The sequence below is a fragment of the Chionomys nivalis genome, chromosome 13 (assembly GCF_950005125.1).
Source record: "Chionomys nivalis chromosome 13, mChiNiv1.1, whole genome shotgun sequence".
Classification (NCBI taxonomy): Eukaryota; Metazoa; Chordata; class Mammalia; order Rodentia; family Cricetidae; genus Chionomys; species Chionomys nivalis.
Window position 1 is genome coordinate 64,376,694 of NC_080098.1, and position 22,549 is coordinate 64,399,242.

The following is a 22,549-nucleotide window of genomic DNA, read 5'->3' on the forward strand; positions in this document are numbered from 1 at the left end:
GTGGGCTCAAAGTAGCCATTGTGTGAGTCACTGCAGAGCCTCCTCTTAGCTTTGGGACCGGCACTGGGTTTGTATCACTTGTACAGGTGGCTCAAATTAGGGAGCGCTTGCAGGTAATTCACTAGTGCCTTCCCATCTGTCATACTTGGTACTGGGGCTTATGGGTCCTCCCCGCTCAGAGCAGACCCTGAAGCACAGCTCTGGAAGCCTCAAAGGAACCCCAACATGCAAAGGGTATGGACTGGTGCCTAGCCCCTACAGCACCTGGGACTGGGTACCACTATGGCAAGGCCTGGAGAACAACCCATCGTCTTCCTGCCCACAAAGGCAGCCACCTGATATCCACTAAGCAGGAGGTCAGAGGAAGCAGTCACTTCCACCCATTCCAGGCTGTATCCTGCATGGAAGTGCAGGGATGGGGTGCCCTGGGGCTTCCTAGGTATAACGTGGCCCAGGACTGGCTCCTTCCTTCCAAATGGGGCCGAGGCCTGGCTCTGAGTAGCCCCCTATTCTCACATGGGCCTTTCCATCTGGCACTAGTGTGGAGGCCTGGGGCTTCCGTGGGCTTGCAAAGACCCTCAGCTCCAGTAAAAGAGGTGCAGGAAAAAGAAAACCTACACACTCTTGCAAGTTTGAAGATATTGCACCAACCCATAGCTAGCCTCTCAGGCTAACTTGGGGTCCCCGAGTACCCTCCCTCCTCAGCCCAGGTACACCCTCCCCTAGAAGCAGCAGACCTGTGCTGGAGGCCACGACCTTGAGCTGTTGCACCAGGGGGTTCAGTAGCTTGCCAGCCTTCAGTTTGTTCTTGCTGGTTTTTCTCCTGCGGCCCATGGGAGGTGCTGTGTGGAAGAACCCCACATTGGGAGGGAGTGGCTTGCCCAAGCGGCGGTACAGGGCTTCGATCTCCTGCTTCTGCTGGCTCTGTAGCTCAGAAATTTCCTTCAGATGCCTGGAGCAGGAGAGAGGAGGCAGGGCAGGTGGGCTTCCCCTGTGGGGAAAGGCGGGGCTACCTTGTCTGCAGACTTTCAACAGCACTAAGCCAGGTGGGAACAAGGTGAAGGACATAGCTCAAGTTCAAACATCCAGAATCATGACCACTGAACTGTCTCCATAGTCAAGGGAGGCAGGCATTACTCCACACTCACACTTCCACTTGCAATGAAAACCCTAGGTATCAGAGCAGACAGGGAAAATTAGTATATGCCTTGAATCACAACTGCCTTCATCTCTTTCTTTCTTACACAGGTCTCCTGTACCCAAGGCTGATCTCAAATTTGTTATGTGGCTAAAGATAAGCTTACTGACTCCTGATTCTCCTGCCTCTAGCTCCCAAGTGCTGGGATTATGGGTGTGTGGCACCATGCACAACTGGCCTACCCCTGTTTATTGGGGCAAGGTGTGTTATTTCTGCCATGCAAGGCAACTGCAGAAGCAGGAAGCTGACTTAGAGGAGGAGGGACGGCATCATATGAGATTTGGGATTGGCGTATAGTTTCACTGGGCCACTGCGGAGGGCTACCATGATGGTTATGACATAGGTGGAAGGCAGGTAGATTGCTAGTGGAACAAGGTGTAGGCAGGGAAGTCTCTAGGACAGCTGTAGGGAAGGATGCAGTGGCCACCTCTCTTGCTACTCTCCTGAAGTAGCTGAACTTCACTGCACTTAGGAAGCCTGGTACCACCCCCAACATGGGACCTAGACTATGTCTTCCATCTCTTGTGTTGGGGAAATAGGTGTTTTTCACAGTTGAAATTAAGAGGATAACTTCTAACCTCTCTTCTGTATCTTCAACGATGGCCAATCTTTTGTTTTAAGAGGGGGTTTCTCTATGTACTCCTGGCTGGCCCGGGGCTCAATATGCAGCCTAGGCTAGCCTTGAATTTTCAGCAATCCTCCTAGCTCAATCTCCAGAGTACTGGAATTGTAGAAGAGGTGTTAAGCCTAGTTCTCTAATATTTTTTTTTTAAAAAGACTTTAGCTCAAAAACAAACAACAAAAAATCCCACAAAAATAAATATCGAAGATCTAGTCAGTAAAATACGTGAATGAAAAAATAAATACTCAACCCCCACACACAAATAAACAAGCAAACAAAATAAACAAAACATCTAGGATCTAGTCAGTAAAATGCCTGCCATGCAAGCATGAAGGCATGCGTTTGGGTTGCCAGCACACCTGCAATCCCAGCACTGGGGAGAGAGACAGGAAGATTCCCGTGGCTTGTTGGCCAGGCAGTCTAGACAAATTGTGAACCCCAGGTTCAGTGAAATGCTAAGGGGGGGGGGAGGCGTGATCAAGACACCTGATTTTGACCTCTGAGCTATTCCTTTGCACATACACACACTAACACATCCGAGTGCACACACACATGAACACTCACACATACACAAACCAACCAATAAACACCAAGTGCAGGTGGTCTTCTCCCTGCAAATGCGAAGAGAGACAGCAGTATTTCCAGAGGAAGGCTGGATACCTATGGGGCTGCTTGGGTCAGTGGACACGACCCCTTCTTCCAGATTCTGAGCACAGATCTATTCTGGGGTCTCAGGTGGCATATCCGCTCCTCTACTTTCTCACCTCAACAAAAGTTCCACTATGGTCACTTGAGATGACCTTGCCATGAGTCCCAAGACTGCAGTCTCCAAGCCCTGCCCTCCACAAACTTTGTAGGCTTACTGTCTCCTCCTCTCAGGGTACCTGTAGTTCCTGAGCTCGTTTAGACAGCTGCAATAAACCTCTGCTCTTCAGTCATTGGCGGGGTCTCATGGGCCCCACCACAGGAGCTCCCGTTAAAATCCACCTTCCCTCCCCAAAGGAGAGCTTAGGGCATTAGTGATCCCTGACCACAGAGGGGCAGAATGAGTACTTTCTGGGTGAGAGACAAGCAGAGAAGACAGATTATGAGATGGGGGAGGCAAATCAATAGAGAGGAAGGAGGGGAGGGAGGAAAGGGTTTCCTCTTGAAGGTGACAGAGGAAGGAGGGGTGATTTGCTACCCAGAGGAGCCAAAAACCATGCAGGTGGCAGAGCGTGGCTGCCCCATTGCAATGATATCCTAGATGGGGCCTCTTTCCTCAGCTTGGAAGGTGGACAGCCTCTGCACTGTTCCCTTGCTCTGATTAGCACCCACCAGTGAACACTTCATGGCCAGGACTAAACTTCAGCCAACATTACTGACCAGGCCCAGCCTAGCCAGATGAGCCCTTCCTAAGCATCCATCCCTTCCCAATGCTGGCTGGGTGAGCCCCACTCCAGCCAGATGAGCCTTGCCCCCAGATGATGGCGAGGCTCACCATTGCATACTGGTCAAGGGAGCTGTGCCCCTCAAGCTATCCTGGTGAGCTCCCTACATGCACACCTGGCGGGGTGAGCCATGCCCCCCAAAACGTACTTTTCCCGCAGACTGCGCAGTTCCTTCTTTATGTCTGCGTCCTCAAACTCTGAGTCATTGTCACTGCTGATGTAGGATGACTGGGAGTGGAAGGAGGTGATGCTGATCGTAGGGACTTTGACACCTGCCCTGCTGGGTGTCTCAGGGCCCAGCGAGCCAGCCCTTGAAGACCTGTGCAGGAAGGCAGTGGCCTTCTTCACGAAGTCACTTGCCACACCGCCACTACCCGGCAGGGAGGACTGCTTCTGCACCTGGGGCCTCCTTCTCGGGCACTCATCTCCAGAGTCACTGGAGGCAGGCTCCTCAACGCCAACCTCAATGGAGGAGGCTGTCTGCACCCGCCGCACCGCCAGCTTGACATCAGGGCTGGAGGGGATCTCGTCCAGATAGACATCGGGTGGGGCAGAATACCGCAGGCTGTGAGGAGATGCCAGAGTCCACTCATCCTGCGTGCTGACCACGGAGAAGCGGCCCACAGTTTTGGCTGGAGAACTGCTGTCCGGCTGTCCTAGCCTCTTATGAGGGGACCCGGAGACCCGAGCGCCACGCATCTGGGCTGGGCTGCCTTCTGTGACGGTCCCCTGGCAACTCTGCACAGACGCAACCAAGGCTTCTCTGGGAACATTACTGTTCTGATCTTTGGGATCCATGTGTGTAGGGATGGAAGCAGCAGAAACATCCTAGGAAAGGGTGGAAATGAAGAGAGTGCATGAGAACCAGCTGAGGTTAGAAAGCCCTGCCCCCTTGTGGCCAGTGTGTGTTGCGTCACCTTTACCTGGGGGACACTGGGTGCTGAGGGGGAGTCTGAGGCCACCTGCCCTGTGTCACTGTCACAGCCCAGTGTGTTGCTGGAAGATGACTCTGCTGTAGGAACATGACAGCATTACTGAGGGTAGAGAGAGAATAGCAAAGGATGGCTTACAGCCCAGAGGCCCACGCGGTCAGAGTGTGGCTGCTGGGCAGGGAGGGGTGACATTCCAGGGGTCCTGAAGACTGAGAATGCATTGTGGTGCCCTATCTTGGGGTCATCACATCCTGGAGGACATCCACAAGCCTGGGGAAGGGAAGAGGTGTCAGATGGAGCACTCTTGCTTTGGGCACTCCGACTTCGGTGGATGAAACAGTTTCTAGATCTCAGAGGATGCAGTAGAGCAGATCCCAGCCCTACATCTGTGGGGTCTAGCTAGGGAATACCTGCTACATACGTGCACACGCACACACACACACACACACACACACACACATACACACACACACGCACACCCCACTCCCGTTTTCAGAGCGGGACAGTACAATGTTTCTGGCAAGCTTTCTCGGGCTGCTATGAAGAACTATGGAGAGAAGTCCAGAGAGAAGTGTGTGTGAGCAGAGACCCTTTTACAGTAGAGGAAAGTAATAGACAGGGGGAGGGGTTAGAGTTGGGTCACATGCTACAGGGGTTGGGGGGTACACATATGCTAATGAAGCCTCCAGGGGGACTGGGAGAGCCACCACACACCAAGACAGACCATAAACTGACACAAAGACTCACACAAGTGCTTTGTATACTCTATATAGGAACGGTACATTTCTGGGAGACTCCAATCCAGTCTCTGTTATGTCCTCAACTTATAGGCAAGACTTAAGCCTCTTCCTCATCTCTGTATACCTCCAGGGACAAGGGGCTGACTGCCAACTGCATTCCTGTTATGAAGTTCACCTGATTGGACTTGAATCATGAGTCAGTCTTCTGGAACAATCCCTCTACTGCCTACCATGACTTCTGAACTCTGAGAAGCATGTGGATTTGTGACTGGTAACACCCCTTATATGATACAGAGGCTCTAATATCTTCTATAGAAGATCTGGGATGCTGACCTCAGCTCAAGGCTGGCACCAGGTTAAGGGCAACAGAAACGCTACATCTGATCTCTTAAAGCACTGGCCTAGGAATCAACACAGCTGCCCCTTGGGTCCACCAGGTGGAGCTGAACTGCACCTCTCACTACGAAGGCGGTTTAGATCTGAGGGGGCCACCTGGTACCGACAATAACTCTTACCTTGCCAATCCCTAAGAAATCCAGATGAGGAAATTTGGCACCTTAGAAGGTGGATCAGACCCTAGGGTGAAGACTCAAATGTTTGGTAACAAACCAAGAACCATGTGATCTCAGGAACTCGGAAGGCTAAGGCAGGGATCAATGCAAGTTCAAGGCTAGCCTGGGCTACACAGCTATTTCAAAAGAAAAAAAACGCTGGTGAGACAATTCATTGGGTTAAGATACTTGCCACCAAGTCTGATGACCCAAGACTCCCATGATGGAAGGAGGGAAGCCACTGCCACAAGTTAACCTCTAACCTCTATCTATACCACACAAACCATGAACCTAGACAACAGTCCCCCTCAAGGGGTACAGAACAGAGGAAAGCAGTGGGGTCTGGGCTGCTCTCCACAACCTTAGCTGCCCAACTAGCACCCCACTTCCTTATTCTTCTTTCACTTTCCCAGACAGGGACAGTGAGAGCAGTTCCTTCTGTGGGCTATTTCATCCCCCAAAGCACGAAGGCTCTGGGCTCCAGGAGGACTGCGGCACCTGCAGAGTGTAGCTTGCATTACTCTGACCTTGAGTTGTTACCTGTCATTGGAGAAGACGCACCCTGTTCCCGCTGGGTCAGGGCCCATCCTGCAGGGGCCGTTTCTGACTTTTCCAACTGGAAGAAGAAAAATGGAAGAACTGTGAGCTTGGCTTATCAACATCAGGTACTACACCCTAAACCACTGATCTGTGACCCCTCTATGGCTGGAACTGTCCCTCGCCTGCCCTGCCTCTTCCATATGAACAAATTGAGCTGAGTCGTTTGGCACCACACACCACGGGTGCGTCACCAAGAATCAGTCAGGCCCTGCATAGCTGGGATGCCTGCCCACATCCAGTCCTAGCCAGTGAGGGGATATTGGAGTGAGTCAAGCTACTCACTGAGGGCTGGGCCTGCTGGGTGAGGCTTGGGGTCCTGTCACTCAAAGCTGAGGGCAGGTCTCCTCGCAGGGGCTCCAGGGTGAAGTCTCTATCACTTGCCTCCATGGGAGTCCCAGCCGAGGCCGAGGAGGTGGGCACATGCTCCTGATAGAGCAGAGTCCGCAGTTTCTCATCCAGGCTCTTGATGGTGTTGTCCACGAAGCCCACCCTAGGGGGTGGCCCTTCCCCATCTGATTCCAAGGCTGAGGGTGGTGGTGGGGGAGCAGTAGGCCCTAGGGGGGGACTGGGGAGCTGGGGCGCTGCCAAGCTGATAGTTCCCACCGTGATGGGCAGTGAGGGTGGTGGCTGACCCTGTACAGACTGTGTAGCCCCAATGGGGGGGCTGGGCTCTGGCACTGAAGCAGGCAAGGGCTCCCCTAGAGTGCTGACATCCCTGGTTGAGATGGGCTCCCCCAGACCTGCGGAGCAGCGAGAGGCTTCTGGAGCTGGGGTGCAAGGTCCTTGACCAGTACTGAGGGGTTGGGCAGCACACTGGGTATGGTGAGTCTCGACCAGTGGTTGAAGGGTCTCGTGGATACTGGCTGGTCCTTGATGAGTCCCTGGACCCCCTGCCTGCACGGCAGTCCCTGATGCTGACTCTGGCACGGTGCTGGTGGCTGGTGCTACCGGGATTACAGTAGTCACAGGAGGGGAAGATGGGGCCAAGGGGGCTGAGGCTCCACCAGGAGGGTTGCTGGAGCCTGCCTGGCTCAGGAGCTGCTGAGCAGCTGGGAAACTAGGTTTGTCCTTCAAGGACAGCTGGTCTGGATAGGGCGCTGGGTCTAGAAGAAAAAAGGGAATGATTGGCATCACTTACCCTGATCCTATTCAACCAGTCCTTCCCTGCCTACACTGACTACCTGGCTGGGGCTCCTGCAAACTCATCTTTGTTCCAGTTTACCACTCAGTTCCATCATGACCACTGTCATCAGCTCTGAAGGGATGGTTCTCACCTATGGATCTCAGCTCCTACAGAGTAGCCTATGGTGTTCCATAGCATCCCTTTCCCACCATCTGGCTGTAGCACTTGTCAGACATGGTCTTTTCTCTACCACCTGTATGTCCACACTGTTTGTCTATGCTGGACAAAACTGGAACATGAATTTAGAAAGTGAAGGGGTTGAGGAAAGCAGTGAGTTATCCATGCCCCAGAGCAATGTGGAACCCAGAACCTTCCAATCCATCAGATGCCCAGTGTTTGGTACATTCAGAACATAGAATTGGAAAAGAATTTGCGGAGTGAAGGACCTGGGGATTGCTGTGGAACAATCTTTGTACACTGTAAATATGTATTGCTCTTATTGTTAATAAAAAGCTGATTGGCTGATAGCTAGGCAGGATTTTCGGAGCAGAGAGAATGCTGGGAAAGAGGAAGACAGAGTCTGAGAGGTTACCAGAAGGCACAGAGGGAGCAAGATATGCTGGAGAATAGTTAAAGCCATGAGCCATGTAGCAATACATATATTAATAGAAATTGGTTAATTTAAGTTGTAAGAGCTAGTTAGTAATAAGCCTGAGCTATTGGTTGACCATTTATAATTAAGTTTCTGCATTTATTTTGGAGCCGGGAAGTTCCAACAAAAATTCTGCCTACAGGGGATCACATGAAGACACAGTTCACCAGTATTCTGCTAGAGCACCCAAGGCTCTAAAGGCAGTCACAGGGACTATGATGGGAATTAAAGAGAGGGCACATAGTGAGGTATGTCTCAAGTCTATATTGTTTGAAGCTCATCATTTCTCACCTCTACTCACAGAAGCCCTGTGCCCGTTTTATAGACAGGACATAATGTGGAAGACTGTAGTTAAGGAGCTGCCCCCATGGATAAAGTGCTAGTCATGCATAAGAACCTGAGTTTAGATTGCCAGCATCTACCCAGAAACGAGCATGGTGGCATGCACCTATAATCCCAGCACTGGGGGTATGGGGAGACAGGTAGATCTCTGGAGCTCATTGAACAACCAGTCTAGCTGAACTGGAAAGTTCCAGGTTCAATGAGAGATCCTTTCTCAAAAAATAATATGGATGCCTTAAAAAAAAAAAAAAGTGGAGAGTAACCAAGGAATGCTCCCAACATCAACCTCCAGCCTCCACACACAGACATAGGTAGACTCCCACATGGACATGCTCAAACATCATACCTACGCATAGTCTCTCATACACACACAACGAAAATCATAAAAAGGTAGTAGGAGTAGGCTAGTTACCAGGATCCAAAGCCCCTCTCCTGTGCCCAGACCCATGCAGATCCTCCATCCCTGCCCCACCAAAGGTCAATAACTGACAAGTTCTCCTTCCTGTTGTCTTCATGGTACTGGCATGTCTTCTAAAGAACATACTTGTTTCTATGGTTTAGAAGGTTCTTCTATCCATGGGCAGAGATACAGAGGTGCCCTTGTCCAGCTTGGTGCACATTCAGAGATGCTGCTGGCCATAGAGAACCTCTGGTGTCAATAGAGGATGGTGAGATACCTCCAAGGTGGGGGATGGTGTCCCTTCTATGGCAATCTCCCAATGCTCATGAACCTTCCTTCCCTCGTCCCTGAGGCAGTGGAAAGGCCTTCTGATTGTGGTAACCTTAACATGAAACCAACTCTTTCAATGCTCAAATACACAGCATGGTCCTGGTGTGTGTAACCAAATGAAACCTTAGACCTGATGCACAGCCACTGTTTGCCCTGTCAATCTCTACTCTGCTCTCTCGTTCTGACTATACAGAAACCTCCCACAAGTAGAGTCGCAACATATCTGTGCTTCTGTGAATTGCTTATTTCATTCAACATAACACCCCAGGCATATTCATGTTGCCAATGGCAGGATTTCCTTTTTAGTGTCTCAATAGCAGTCTACTGGGTATACACATTTTTCTTTGTTCAATCATCTGCTAACATTCCATTTGTTTCCATGTCTTTGACTACTGCAAACGATGCCACATGAACACAGAAGAGCAGACGCTTCTTCCGGAATTTGTTTTCGATTCACTTGAACACACCCAAATATGGGACTGCTAAATTATGGAAGAGTTCTGCTTTTGACTTCTTGAGGAACCTGCACGCCGCTTCCTATAATATCTGCACTAATTTACACTCTCACCGATTGTACAGAGGGCTTCGCATTTCTCCACATCCCTGCCAAAACTTTGTGTTTTGTTTTTACATCTGGTGCGAGCATGCACACATGCCGTGGCATGAGCAGGGAAGTCAGTTCTCTCCTTCTACCATGTGGGTCCAGGATCTAACTTGGGTCACTGGGCTTGATGACAAGCACGTATAACCACTGAGTCATCTCAAACTGTGTTTTCGTGTGACTAAATGGCTGTCTCAATACCAGTCATCCAGCATCTCCTGTGACATGCCTGCCCATCAATTGAGCTGCCGTGGTTTGCCTTTTCCTCTGTTAGAGCTCTTCATGTCTGCTGGGTGGGAATCGTTGCTGGTCATATGCGCTGCTGGTAACTTCTCTCTGGTTTGTGGATTTCCTCATTTAGAGTAAAAGGCTTTAATTTTGATATTGTCTGATTTGTCTCTTCTTCTTCCCCTTCTTCTTCCTTCTCTGTCTTCTGAGAGGGAGTCTCAGGCTGGCCTTGAACTCACTAGATAGCGAGGATGACCTTGAACTTCCCATTCCCTTGCTTCTGCAGGCTGAGGATTGCAGGGAGCACTACCACATCTGCCTGGTGCATGCAGTCCTGAAGGTTAGCATTCTAGAGGATGATGCTGATCTGCTCAGTGACCTGAGGTTTTTCCCTTTGAGATTTCTTGAAGAGATCTTGTAGAACTGGCGTTACATCTTGCTAGCGTGTGGGGGTGTTTGCCTGGGCTTGAGAAGTCTTTGGGGGAAAATGTGACCTATAGATTCTCTCCTTCTAATAAATCTGGGGTGGTATAACTTTTCCAGAGTAGATGAGTTTTAGCAATTGGTGGATTTTGCAGAATTAACTAGTCCTTTTCATTTCAGTTCATTTGTATTCATTTCACTTGTATTTGCGTTCATTTTAAATGTCACCGACTTCTGCTCTTTATTGTCCTGGCTTCGCTGTCTCTGGACTTATTCTGCATCCACTGTCCTCATTTCTCAAAGCAGAAGGCTGTCCCGTTAACTTTGTAGTGCTATAATATTTCCTTATAACTTTAGCCACATCTTATTCTGTGTTCATTCCAAATTGTCCTGACTCTCCTTAGGACTATTTTTTTTTCCACCATAGATAAACAATCACTCATCTCTCAGTTATGTTCTATCAGAGACGGTAATCAGTACAATGTTGACTTTTTCCATGTTGGATTTCTTTTTTATAATTCAGGGTAATTGCTCTACATGTCCAAGAAAGAGTGCATTCCACCCACACAGAATGATCTATAAAGTCAAGTAGGTCAAGCTGGCTATCACAGCTGTTTTTTTTCTTCCTGAGAGAGGAATGTGGAGGTCTCTACTACAGCGGCAGACTGTCTGCTTCTGCTTTTGGTTCTGGTGGGGTTGTTTCCTGTTAAGATTTTATTATTTTGATTTTTTTGAAGTAGGGTTGCACTACCATATATAGCCCAGGCTGGCTTCAAACTAGTGATCTCCTGTCTCAGACTCCCAGAGCTAGGATTGCCGGCTTGTGTTACCATGCCGGGCTTAGTTCTGTTAGGTTTAAGTTCTGTTACTAGATGCACTTGTGTTTAGGATTCTAAATGTGCTTTGGAAAGCGATCCTTTAATGAATGTGAATCATGACTTTTAAGCACTGATCATTTTCTTTGTTCAGAAGTCTATTTAGTTTGAAGTTAAAACAACAACCTCTTCGAGTTTATCTTCTACCACAACCTTCCTTTTTTTTTTTAAACTATTTTTTAAAGTTTATGTATACATTTGCCCACATGTAACACAGATGTAAACCCCAATGTGTGTGCCTAGTGTCTGTGGAGGCCAAACAAGGCTGTTGGATCTGCTAGAACTGAAGTTACAGGCAGTTGTGAGTCACTGTGTGGGTACTGGGGACCAAGCCTGGGCCTTCCGCAAGAGCAGCAAGTGCTCGTAACCACTAAGCCAACTCTCCAGCCCTCATCCACCTGTTTACCTACATATATATACTATTTAAGTTTTTAGTAGACACAGAGGGCCTGGACTTTATCTCTTCTCTCTAGGTGACACTTGCAACCTCACTCAGACACTCCTATAGGATGGGAGATGCTCTCAGTGGCAAAGGGGCCAAGACTGGTCTTATATCTAATTTCTGTTCCCTACTAACTAGGATCTGATACATTTTCACTATCTTCAGATTTTCAGTGCCTTCAAAGTGTAATTTTCATAACTTATCAAGTGTTTTGGTCCTTCTCTGTGGATAGTTAATTCAGATTAACACATCTGCCACCCATTTCTCTACGCAGCCCCCCCCCCCACCATATACAAACTTGCTGTGAATAGTATCCAGGGTCATTCAGCATGTAGATGAAGGGTGAGGGTTTACCTCTGTGCTCTTAGCCCCTATCACTAGCCATGAAGACATACCATGGCCCACTGAAATTTACCCGCCTTGTAACAGGGCTTTCCTTGGATCAGGGAGTGTGGATAAGGCAAGGAAAATGGAATGTGTAAAGAGACCCTCATTTTGAAAGTAAGCCTTCCAGGTAAGGTCACTAGACCCTGGCTTCTCAGGCTAGGTTGAGCACATCTTCCTGGCCAGAACACAGCTTCTCCCAGCGTATATGTCACTGGATTTTACTATTAAGATGACCTTCTTCCAGTGGTAACAAATCTCCAAAAGTATGAAGGTATTCACCAAAAACTATGATAATGAGAAAAACTGATTTACATATCCTTTTCATGAGTGCATCATGATGGAGAACCAAATTATTTTATGATCAACTCTTTCTTGCCAAGTGATGAAGAATTAAACCTTAAGTTTGTTCCAATGACTCCTTTATCCTTCTAAGTATCATAAAAAGTCAATAGTGCTGACGGGTAGGTTTACAGACATCTGTGGGGATAGGTGCAGGCAGTCTCGGGAGCAGGTGAAGAGTTACCATGACCCAAGTGACAACTGAGAATCAGGTGGTCTCAGAATCCCACCTCCCCATGCAAAGCAGGGTTCCGAGAGCCTGTTCACGTGGATGTACTCTAAGGTGACAAAGACAGGCTGGGTCACTAGGCAGTACTGAGCAGGAAGGGCCCAGAGCCCATCAGCACACAATCACCTGAGTGGTGAAGACAATAGGGCCAGCTCAAGCCAATGCTGCCTGGTGGCTGATCCAGAAGAAAACAGGGAGAAATGGTAACATGGCCCTGTCGTCTGCCCTGAGCTTTGGGGTGACAGTATAGGGCGGTAGCCCCTTGCACAATGCCAGGTACCCAGCATATTCTAGCGCAGGGCTGCACAGGGGGAAGCTTCTAGGTTGCTACAGAGAGGGGTCTGGGCTCTGTGTACTCCTACCTTGGCTGGCTTCTGGCTGCAAAGAGCTTAGAGGAAGTGGGGGTGATGATTCAGAAGTATCTGTTGCTGGGTGTTCAGCCACTGGACAGATGATAAACCACCTCTTCCCCGTGTGTAAGACTGAGAAACAGAGCATAAAGAAACGCTGAGCGGGACCAGTACCTCTAGGCCAGGGAACCCTGCTACTGTACCAGACCCCATTAGGAGCTCTAGGAAGCACACTCCACCTGTGGAGTTTTCTCCAGAAGGAGTAGGCAGGGGGTTCAAGCTCTCATTTATAAGCCTCAATGGCTTCATTCCATGACTCAGGTGACTCTCCAAGCCCCTTAACAATGAGGCCTTAGGGAAGGGCTTCCATCTGCTCCTCTCAACCAGAAGGGCGTAGGGTAGACACCCAGATGAGGGGGCCTCACTGGCAGCTGCAGACTCTCAGAAAAGCCTTATTCAGTCCTTGGGGTGCCTGTAGCCCCCAAGATGGCAGCTAGTAGGACAGGGTAGCCATTACCAGCTGAGAGAGTCTCATTACCACTCCCACAATCCTGGTGCAGTGGCCAAAGTCCTTGTTGTTATGCTCAACAGGGACCTTCAGTCAAATGCCTGCTTCAGAGCAAGAGGGTGCAAGGAAATGAATGGCTCTTCCTAAGGCTGGCTACTAGGCCAGGTACAGCTGTCGGGACAGGCTTACCATTCTGCTGATAGACAGGGGCGTTGGCTTGAGACTGTCCATTCTCCTGCATGAGGGAAAGGGATTGCAGGTCAGCAGCCTCACTGAGAGCTTTTTTTCTGAGCCTCCTGCCTGCTGCATCTACCAGCATGCCCTGGGGACCTGGGCTCTCACCTCCCCCATGGCCAGACCACAGGTACCCAGGTGTGGAGGGCTGGTCCCTGTATCAGAGCCATGATCAGCATCCGTGTCCTCGCTGAGCATGTCTTCCGCTTTGTCCATGACATCCTTCATCTGTTCGATGAATGTCTCTCGCTCAGCAGGCAGGATGAAGTCATGTTCTACCTGCAAAGGGACACGGGACTGCTGGTGACATCCTTCCATAGATCATGGGTATATGGGGGCTCTAACAGAAATATACATACTCTATCCTGCCCTAGATCCCACAGAAAGACATGACAAAGTTTGTGTCCCCTGGTCAGGGAGATAGTTAATGGCCCCAGAGACACAGGAATGATGTTGAGGCTGAAAACGCTACTCTACACAACCAGATAGCCCCATGAGGACTGCTTTCCTGGAGCAAAAGCTGGTCATGGAACCTCAGGCTAGCCCAACAATCTCCAAGAAAGATAGGTGCACTACTACTGGGTCTAGGGGAGAAGGCCTAATTGGAACACAGCACTAGACAATGAGCCACAGCTATTATTTTAAGACAGAGTCTCACTGAGTAGCCTGGCTGTCCTGGAACTCACCATGTAGACCAGGCTGGCCTCAATACCCTGCCTCTGTTTCCTAAGTGCTGAGATTAAAGGCATGCACCACCATGACTGGTTCCCCAGAAATCTTTCCAATTCACCTTCTTCACAAGTCATCTTCACAGAGCTCTTGCCCTAGAACCACACGGCTCTTCTAAATGCTAAGTCCAGACAGATCTTTCAGAGTTGGCCAAGCTGGACTAAGGTGAACTGGCACCCTAGTCCACCATCTACACCTGTGCTTCCCCTGCAGCCTCCTGATGCCTCCATCCCTGAAGCAGGGAGGCAGCAAGGCAGAGAGCCATCAGGAAGCATGGACTACACATGGAAAGTCTGTGCACGCACATCTTGCTTAGCTGGAGAAAAGCTTTCAGATAACTTGACTTTAAAATATGTGATTCAATCCTCTACCCAGTTCATAAGAGAAAGCACAATAGAGAGAGAGAAGGGAGGGTCTGGGTATCCAGAGGACCTGAGATAAAAAAGATACAGTTTACAAAGCTCAACAAAATAATAACTGGCTGGGAAATTGCGTAGGGGCTTTGCCTGTGTGTGTATGCTGGAGAACACATGCACATACACATGGGGGGGGGGGAGATACTGAAAACATGACATAAACACATGGATACATAATTCCTAACCATTGTGCTGTGTGAACAAGAAGGGAACGGCAGAGCAGGGTAGGTGGGCAGCAGGGCAGCCAGGCTGGGGACTTCTGGAGCATCTGCATCATCATGCATCTATAACTCAGTCTAGCAATGTTCTTGCCCTGCAGGTACAAAGACCTGAATTTGACACCCAGGACCCACACAGAAAGAAACAGATGTGATGGCATCCTTGTAATTCCGCTCTTGAGGAGGTGCCTAAGGAATGACACCTAAAGTTGTCTTCTGGTCTTCACACCCAATGTGCACACGTGCATAAATAACACGTATGTACGTATGTTGTGGAATGCTGTCCTCTCAGCGTAACAATCACCTCCATCTTAACAAGAGCGGTTGTGACTACCCACACAAGTCTCTCCATCTGATCGGGCCAGTCTACATCCCACATGTTAGGAAGGTTTTGGGAGGTCATTAGAACCTTGAGATTCTGGCCACTCAGCTTCCTGAATCCCAACCACCACATGCCTTTGGGAGGTGGTGATATAAGGCTAAGAGCCATGGGGAAGCATCTAGTGATGTGACTATTTGGGGATCACCCATTCTATAAGTATGCCCAATACATCCTTCACTTTGCCAAACTAGCCTTGGGTCTGTTGTTGGTACCCTACTGGGGGTATGTTGATATTTGGACATGTCTCCCCATGTGACATATAAAGTCACATGATACACATGTTGAGAAAACCCACCCTAACTGTGGGCTGTGTCACCATGCAATGGACTGGGTTATATTATAAGGAGGAAGCTGAGTGTGGCTTTCACTTCTCCCTATTTTCTGACTGGAGACAGTGTTGCAACCAGCTGCCTCATGCTTCCCCTGTGGTGACTTCCCCATCAGGTAGACTGTACCCTAGAAACGTGAACCAATCAAATCCATCCTTGCTTATGTCATTTTTGTCAAGACCTGAGAAATTCTCTCATACCCTTATTTGTCACAGGTACCCTGTTTGGTGGAGTGTTTGTTAAAGTCTTCCGATAGTCTGTCTTTACCTTATAGTGGGTTTATATGAAGATAACTTCAATGTGAAATTCAAAAAAATCATCCTCATTACAGGATATCTGTAATAAATTTAAGTGAAACACACACACACACACACACACACAAGTCAAGAGAGGTGTGTGGTCTCAAAGTTTGGGTAATAGAGTAAGAAACCAGTCAGATACTTTGTCCGAGGGTCCCTCTCTAACCAAACCAGATTCAGGCATCTCCCACACTCCTCTCCAGGCCTTGGTCCCTTATGCTTTGGGCCTAATTCAGTTAGAACAAGAGTCCCATTCAGTCAGTCAAGAGAGAGACCCCCAGCCGCCATGTCTGACAAAGATCCTTGTCACCAACTTTGATGTTAAAGCCTCTGACACGTCCCCCACAAAGATGAGGTTAATGGGTGTAGCAGGGGTTTTCCTTTGGCTACAGAGTGTCTGATGTCAGTTCTAGAAGACTGATAGCTGTAGAGGCGCCTTTGAAGCCAATGAGATGAAGGCAGGGCTCACCCCAAGTGTTAATGGGCATCTGTTCCAGGCAGGAGAGGGCCAGGTGACCCTCTCTGACCATCCTGGACATCAGTGGCTGGAACATAGGGCACGCATGCTCAGTGTTCTCATAACCTGACCATCCAGTTGGCCTTGGCATTCTGCTGTTTTCCTTACTTTCCTAATCCTCACCCTGTTTCTGGTCGGTATGTCTTGCCCCCCCTGCCCCCGCCCCATTCCTGCTTTGTTCAGAGCAAATCCGTTCTCTGTTGTCTGCTGCAATAGTTCTGGCCGGCCTTCCCAACCATGGTGGCAGGCATCAGAATCATCTTTTCTCTCACCCTGAGGGGACTGTGGTCTGCCTTGGCCTGAGGAAGAGCTTGTCAGAGGAATCTCTGGGGAGCAGACAGCAGGATTTTCCTGAGAAACTCATATCCACACTGAATGAAGCCAGGGCCAGGGTGGCCAGGTGATATAACGGCAGGACCACTTATAGCTGACATCTAACTAAGTTGTTCGTGCAGTAGTCACTAGTCAGTGGGGCTATTTACACTATTTTAAGTTAAATTTCATATTCCCCTACATAGTTACACTATCCTACTAGATATACTTGTATGATGGCCCAATGCCAGCTGCTTCCTTAGGAACACATGAACATATGTGACTGGGGGTCTAGGACAGGTCCTGCTGTAGGACGTCTGTGGTCACAGATAGTTCAGGGAGTCTGGTAGATACAGATGGGTCCTTTCTGCCAGTGTCTTCTGTCTTCATAGACAGTTTGAGATCCAAGTTCCCCTCTTCTGGCAGAGCTAGGTACTGGGGACAGAACAGTATTTCCTGGGAACGTAGGCAAGGAATCTAAAGAAGTCTGCAGGTAAGAAGGAGTTCCCAGGGGCTCTCTCCAGCAGAGAGCTAGCGCCAGGTGGAGGTGCTGGCAAAGTTACAGGGATCAAGGACCCAGGGCCTGGGTCTATACTTCCAGAAGCTGGGGAGGCGGACAGACAATTCTAAGCAGGGAGCACAGGACCTTAAACACAGGGAACATATTTTCCATTTGCTTATCCAGGTCACTCAGCAAGTTCCTCCTTTTCCTCAGAAGGGCAGGAAAAGGTGTGGCTAACATTCCTGAATTGTCCTACACAGGAGCCTGGGGAAGGAACCCACAGAAACCCCCCATAGGTGATGTTCTACCTGGATACCCACAGCTCTGGGGATAGCTGCTAGGCTGTAGGCCTAGCACTGGCCACCCAAACACCTCCATGCAGGACTGAATTCAACATGTTAATTCCTACAAGGGTCTAAGGACCTCAAGGAGGTGGCCTCATCTCGACCCAGCCTTACCATGTATGTGGCGATCTCATCGGGAGCATCCCCATCAAGATCGAACTTGAAGGTCACCATCTTATGGTTATGCGTTTCCAGCTGACACTCCACCATCTTGTCCCCCGTGTTACACACCTGCAGGAAGCCACCATCAGATTGCAGAGGACTTCACACCCATGTACCCCAAACCACAGCCACTCACATTCAGGATAGTGAGCCGAGGCCTGCTGGCCCTCTCCTGCCGGGAGCGTGCACGAGTGGACCTACGGTGGTGTTTCCGGGCAGCCCTGCCCTCCAGCCTGCCCCCTCCAAAGGTGCCTTCAAAGCTATCACTCAGGTCTCTTCCAGAGGTGACATCGGAAGCTCCAAAGCTGAGGGGAAAACCAAAAATTTTAACAGCACACCTGGAGAACCAGAAAATCCGCTCTAGTCAGTCTAGCCTTGGGGTTTTAACTAAAGTTGGGACCTGCAGAGATGGCATCCAGCCTACAAGGGGATCCCAAGATGCTCTTCCTCCAGTACCCACCCTGTACCACCCATACCTTCCCTTTGGTGGGCTGTATGGCCTGATTCTCTAGGCCCTTGGCCTGTGAAATGGGTCTAACATGCCTCAAGGAACCAGGAGCTCTAAGCTGTTGTGAGGATGTGGAGTCTGCTAAGCTTCCTGCATCCACAACATCCCGGTCCCCTGGGATGATGGGATCCATACCCACCTCTGTAAGAATGACACTGCCACCCCAGAGCACAGGACCTAGGCATACCCGAGGGCATTGAGGCTCTGCCCACGGCCTTCCCCTTCCGGAATGTCCTCGGCACGAGGATTAGTGCCAGGACACACAGCTCATCAGGGACCAACAATAACCAGAACTCAACCTAGATTGACATAGATGTGCCAGGCGGCATAGCTCAGCAGGGGCTGATAGCAAACAAGAGGTCCCTGAGTCACTATTGGGTCAGATTTGGAAAAGGGGGGTAACACCTATTAAAATCCCGATGGTGTCCTGGCAAACTGAGCAAAAATGCCAAGCAGTGCTGGGCTGGGCAGAGCTGGCTGCTGAGCCTGCGCCCCCCACAATCCATCCTGGAAGCAAGGGAGAAGAGTACCTCTCACTCGTTGGTGGGGGGCCAGGGGGCTTGTCTTGTGAAGCCTGCTCCTAAAATAAGAAGCGGAGTACAGAGAACAGGGTTACATTGTGCTGACCTACCTTGCCTCGCCTCAGTGAGGTCAGACACAGCATGCAGCTGCTTCCCCGCCTCCTCTGAGGCTCTCTCCATACAGGGCCCAGTGTGTGGTTGCTGTGATTTTGAAAGGCTTAGAGGCAAGCAGATTCCTGAAACCCAGGGTGGCTTCCTTCCACAAATCGCTAACCTACTTTGATCATTCCCCCCAAAAAGAACACACAGAGTTGTGAAAGCCCTGGGCAACCTGTATAAACTCTCTGAGGAAAACCCATTTCTGAAATTCATGCTCTCCCTCCTGATGTGGGCCAATGTAGACAAAGAGGCAGAGCAGCTTGGAGTAGCTGTCCCAGAGCACACTGTGCCTTCCTCACCTCTAGAGCTGAGCCGCCCCCCCCTCGCCCCCCCCACCCCGCCCCGCTGGCTTGAGCAGGGAAAAAGGGCACACACCTCTTGAGCCACTTCCACCGTCAGCTGGACAGCAGGGGAGGGACCAGCGACCGCAGGACCAGTGGGCAGAGGTGGGTTTGTTGGCGGGAGTAGCATAGAGGTCTGGGTGGGTACACTTTGAGAGGCTGCGGCCACTGTGGGGGCCAGGGAGCTGGGGAGCTTGGGCAGGAGCTCAGGGGCAGGAGGCAGCAGAGTGTCTGGCAGAGGAGGGGAAAGGACAGCAGGCGGCAGGGACACAGCAGAGACTGGAGCAGCAGCAGCGACATCTGCAGTGTACGAAGGAGGGTGGCCCAGCAGGACCTGGGGGCAGAAGGGATAAGATGCAGGCTGGGTACCAGGGAGCAGCGGCAGAGGCTGTGCCCAGAGGCACCAGTGAGCACACAGGTTTGGGAGGATAAGGACTATCTCTCTGATCCACACATTCCCCAAAGGTAATCCCTGTCTTAGAGCACATCTGGAATGCAAATCTGGAAGAGGTAAACAGGCATGAGCCTCCTCAGACACCTCCATGTGGGAATAGACAGACCTACACTCCCAGGAACTGCAGAAAAAGCCCAGGCAAACAGTCAGAATGCAACACACACTTAGTAACTAGGCTGGACTCTGGCTGTTTCCCTGGGACATCAGCGTCCTGCTTTCCTGGCCTTCTACCTAGTTCACAGCATGGGGTAGCCATACCCAGTCACCCTGATGGTGCTCAACACCACTTGAAGAGCTCACCAGTCTGTAGCAACCGCAGAACCCAGAAAGGTCAGCAGCAGAAAACAAGGCCCAGAACACAGAGATGGTGCTAGACCCTGCTCTCTTGCTGCTTAGCCTCACCCTACCTAATCAGTGAGCTTAGCAGTCACTGACACCTTCTCGTTCTAGTAGCTCACTCCATGAGAACACAAGACCAGTATGCTTCTTCCCACTGGCTTTTTAGACAGATGCTTTCTGCTGGACAATAAACACCACTCCCACCCCATCTCCAAGCACCAGTGCCTCCAGAAATGAGTTAGAGCACACACTCTGAGTGAGCAGCTCCAAGCTGAGCAGCACAAAACTGAGTCACATAGCACCTGGCACTTGGGTGTTCCCTAAACCCTTCACTCTTTGCAGCAAAGCCAGGAGGAGGAGCTGGTCCACATCAGAGGAACCTGAGGTTCAAGTGGCCGGGGCTATGCCTCAGTTTCAGAGCTGGCAGGGCTTAGAGTTGAGGTGACATCAAGTTCAGAAACTTCCCCCTGCCCAGATAAAACTGTCAGGCAGGAAGATAGATACTCAAGTATGTGTGTTGGGAGGGGCTGCCAGGTGGAGAGAGCATCTTCACCTGGCATCCGGTGGGAGACACCCAAGTAAAGAAGGCCTCTGACGAGCGGACTCAAGTGGGAAGCATCAGGTCTGTTCTTCCTTGCCCTCATTTGGGTTTAAACAGAATAGACCAGGAACTCCAAACATGAACGTCCTGGGCAGGTATGTGAAGCCACAATGGCAGGCCTCCTGACACAAGGCACATAACCCTACACTCCACAACATCCCTTCATTGGCAACTTGGCACCAGGGCAGTTACCTGTCTGGCAAGAATCATCTCCCACCCGGCAGGCAGCCCATTGGCACGTATACCCCCTTACTGCTGTTTTGTTTCCTCTCTGTTCAAATCAGAATATCCATTCTGCCTTGTTTTGTCTTCTGGTCAAGGTTAGCCTGGGATACACGCACGTATCCACAGAGGAGCCACTTCAGGCCAATAGGACTGCCAGCACTGGCACGAGGTGAGGGAGTGTTCAGCCACAAAGCAGAAGCAGGGAAGGAGCATGGAACACATCAGCCATCCTGATGGTCACAGCTCCTGAGAAGGCAGCGGATGCTCAGCATTGACTCAGGCCTCTGTCCCAACATTCTTTTCATAAGAGAAATAACCAGGGGCTGGAGAGATGGCTTAGAGGTTAAGAGCACTTGCTCTTGCAGAGAACCTGGATTCAATTCTCTAGCACCTACATTGTGACTCACAACCATCGATAACTCCAGTTCCAGGGAATCTGACACTCTGTTCTGCCCTCTGCCAACACCAGGCAGACACACAGATGGTACAAATACATCATACATGTAGGTAAAACATTCATACATATAAAATTAAAGATAAATCTATAAACAATTTTTAAAAAAGATTAAAGGTTAACCACAGGACAGAACTGTCCCTGAGTCTGGGTACTAACAGGAGCCATGGCCCTGTAAAGGAAACCTGGCCCTGAGGGTCTCCAGGCAGTGAATGGTAAGTTCACTCCCACAGGTGAATTACCTGGGTACCTGAGGCAGCAGTTGGAGCAGCCTGCTCAGGTAGATGGACGACAGTGGGCTGGACAGGCTGAGGAGGCACAGGTGAGACCAGCTGTGGAGGGGTGGCCCGTAAGCTCTGCACCGTGTGGTGGGGTGAGGGTGGGATGTCTCCAGATGCCATCTGTGGAAAGGCTGCTGGGTACACAGGTTGAGCTGGGAGCTGGGCCGGGATCTGGGCCACTGCTGGATGGATGGACAGTGCAGCCACACCCTGCGGGGCCACAGCCAGCAGGGGGATAGCAGCTGGTGCATTTGGCACGATGGTCTGGCAGGGCACAGTCAGGGGTGCTCCTGGGGGGTGAGGCAGCTTGACAGCCTGCAGAGGCAGGGCCGGTGATGTGGGCAGAGGTGTCGTGAGGCTTGGCAAGATCACAGCAGGTGAGAAATACTGAGGTGGTGGCACGGGGGCCACATTTGCAGCTGGCAGATCAGTGAGGGTCTGAGGGAGGCCATCGAGTCCTGCCAAGGGAGTGATGGGGGGAACCACAGGCATTTGAGGCATCTGTAAAAGGTACAGTGGCGTGTTAGTCAGGCTGTCATCCAGGGGCCCACAGCATCAGGGGGAAATGGCTCAGTCTCTCAAACAGTTGCTGGCGATGAGATGATCCCAACAAGTCACTGTACAGCATTATAAACGTGCTCAAGCAGAATAGGCAACCTGCCTGCTGGACTCTCTCCCTTGGCACCAGCATGGAGGTGCCGGTGTGTCCAGGTTTCCAAGGGGCTGGTGGCTCCGAGGGAGTCAGGAGCGCTCAGTTAAGAGGAACCAGAGAAGTGCCACAGGGCTCTGGTGCTTCGGAGCACTTTCATTTGGGAGGACTGAGACTATCCAGGCTCCCGGGCTGGCCCAGTCACCCAGCGTCTCATCAGCCTGAAGGCTCATCCTGTGAACTCCACGGAAGCCAGCCCCTTGGAGAGCTC

At 50.5% G+C, this 22,549-nt stretch overlaps 1 protein-coding gene across 10 annotated transcripts in view; it reads right to left on the minus strand.

Annotated features, from left to right (window-relative positions):
• Positions 1-22,549, minus strand: part of Wnk2 (WNK lysine deficient protein kinase 2) — a 107,330-nt gene that overhangs the window by 15,505 nt on the left and 69,276 nt on the right. For 7 of the 10 annotated variants that reach the window (XM_057788122.1, XM_057788119.1, XM_057788121.1 and 4 more), the window contains exons 12-24: positions 21,591-22,130; positions 19,310-19,609; positions 18,785-18,834; positions 17,883-18,051; positions 17,699-17,815; positions 13,645-13,815; positions 13,492-13,537; positions 12,807-12,926; positions 6,356-7,176; positions 6,014-6,089; positions 4,174-4,262; positions 3,399-4,078; positions 738-952 (exon numbers count right to left, since the gene is read on the minus strand). In XM_057788122.1, coding sequence (XP_057644105.1) covers positions 738-952; positions 3,399-4,078; positions 4,174-4,262; positions 6,014-6,089; positions 6,356-7,176; positions 12,807-12,926; positions 13,492-13,537; positions 13,645-13,815; positions 17,699-17,815; positions 17,883-18,051; positions 18,785-18,834; positions 19,310-19,609; positions 21,591-22,130 — 3,394 coding nt within the window. The remainder of the gene's footprint in view (positions 1-737; positions 953-3,398; positions 4,079-4,173; positions 4,263-6,013; positions 6,090-6,355; positions 7,177-12,806; positions 12,927-13,491; positions 13,538-13,644; positions 13,816-17,698; positions 17,816-17,882; positions 18,052-18,784; positions 18,835-19,309; positions 19,610-21,590; positions 22,131-22,549) is intronic. The other 3 variants (XM_057788117.1, XM_057788115.1, XM_057788114.1) reach the window with 3 other exon arrangements.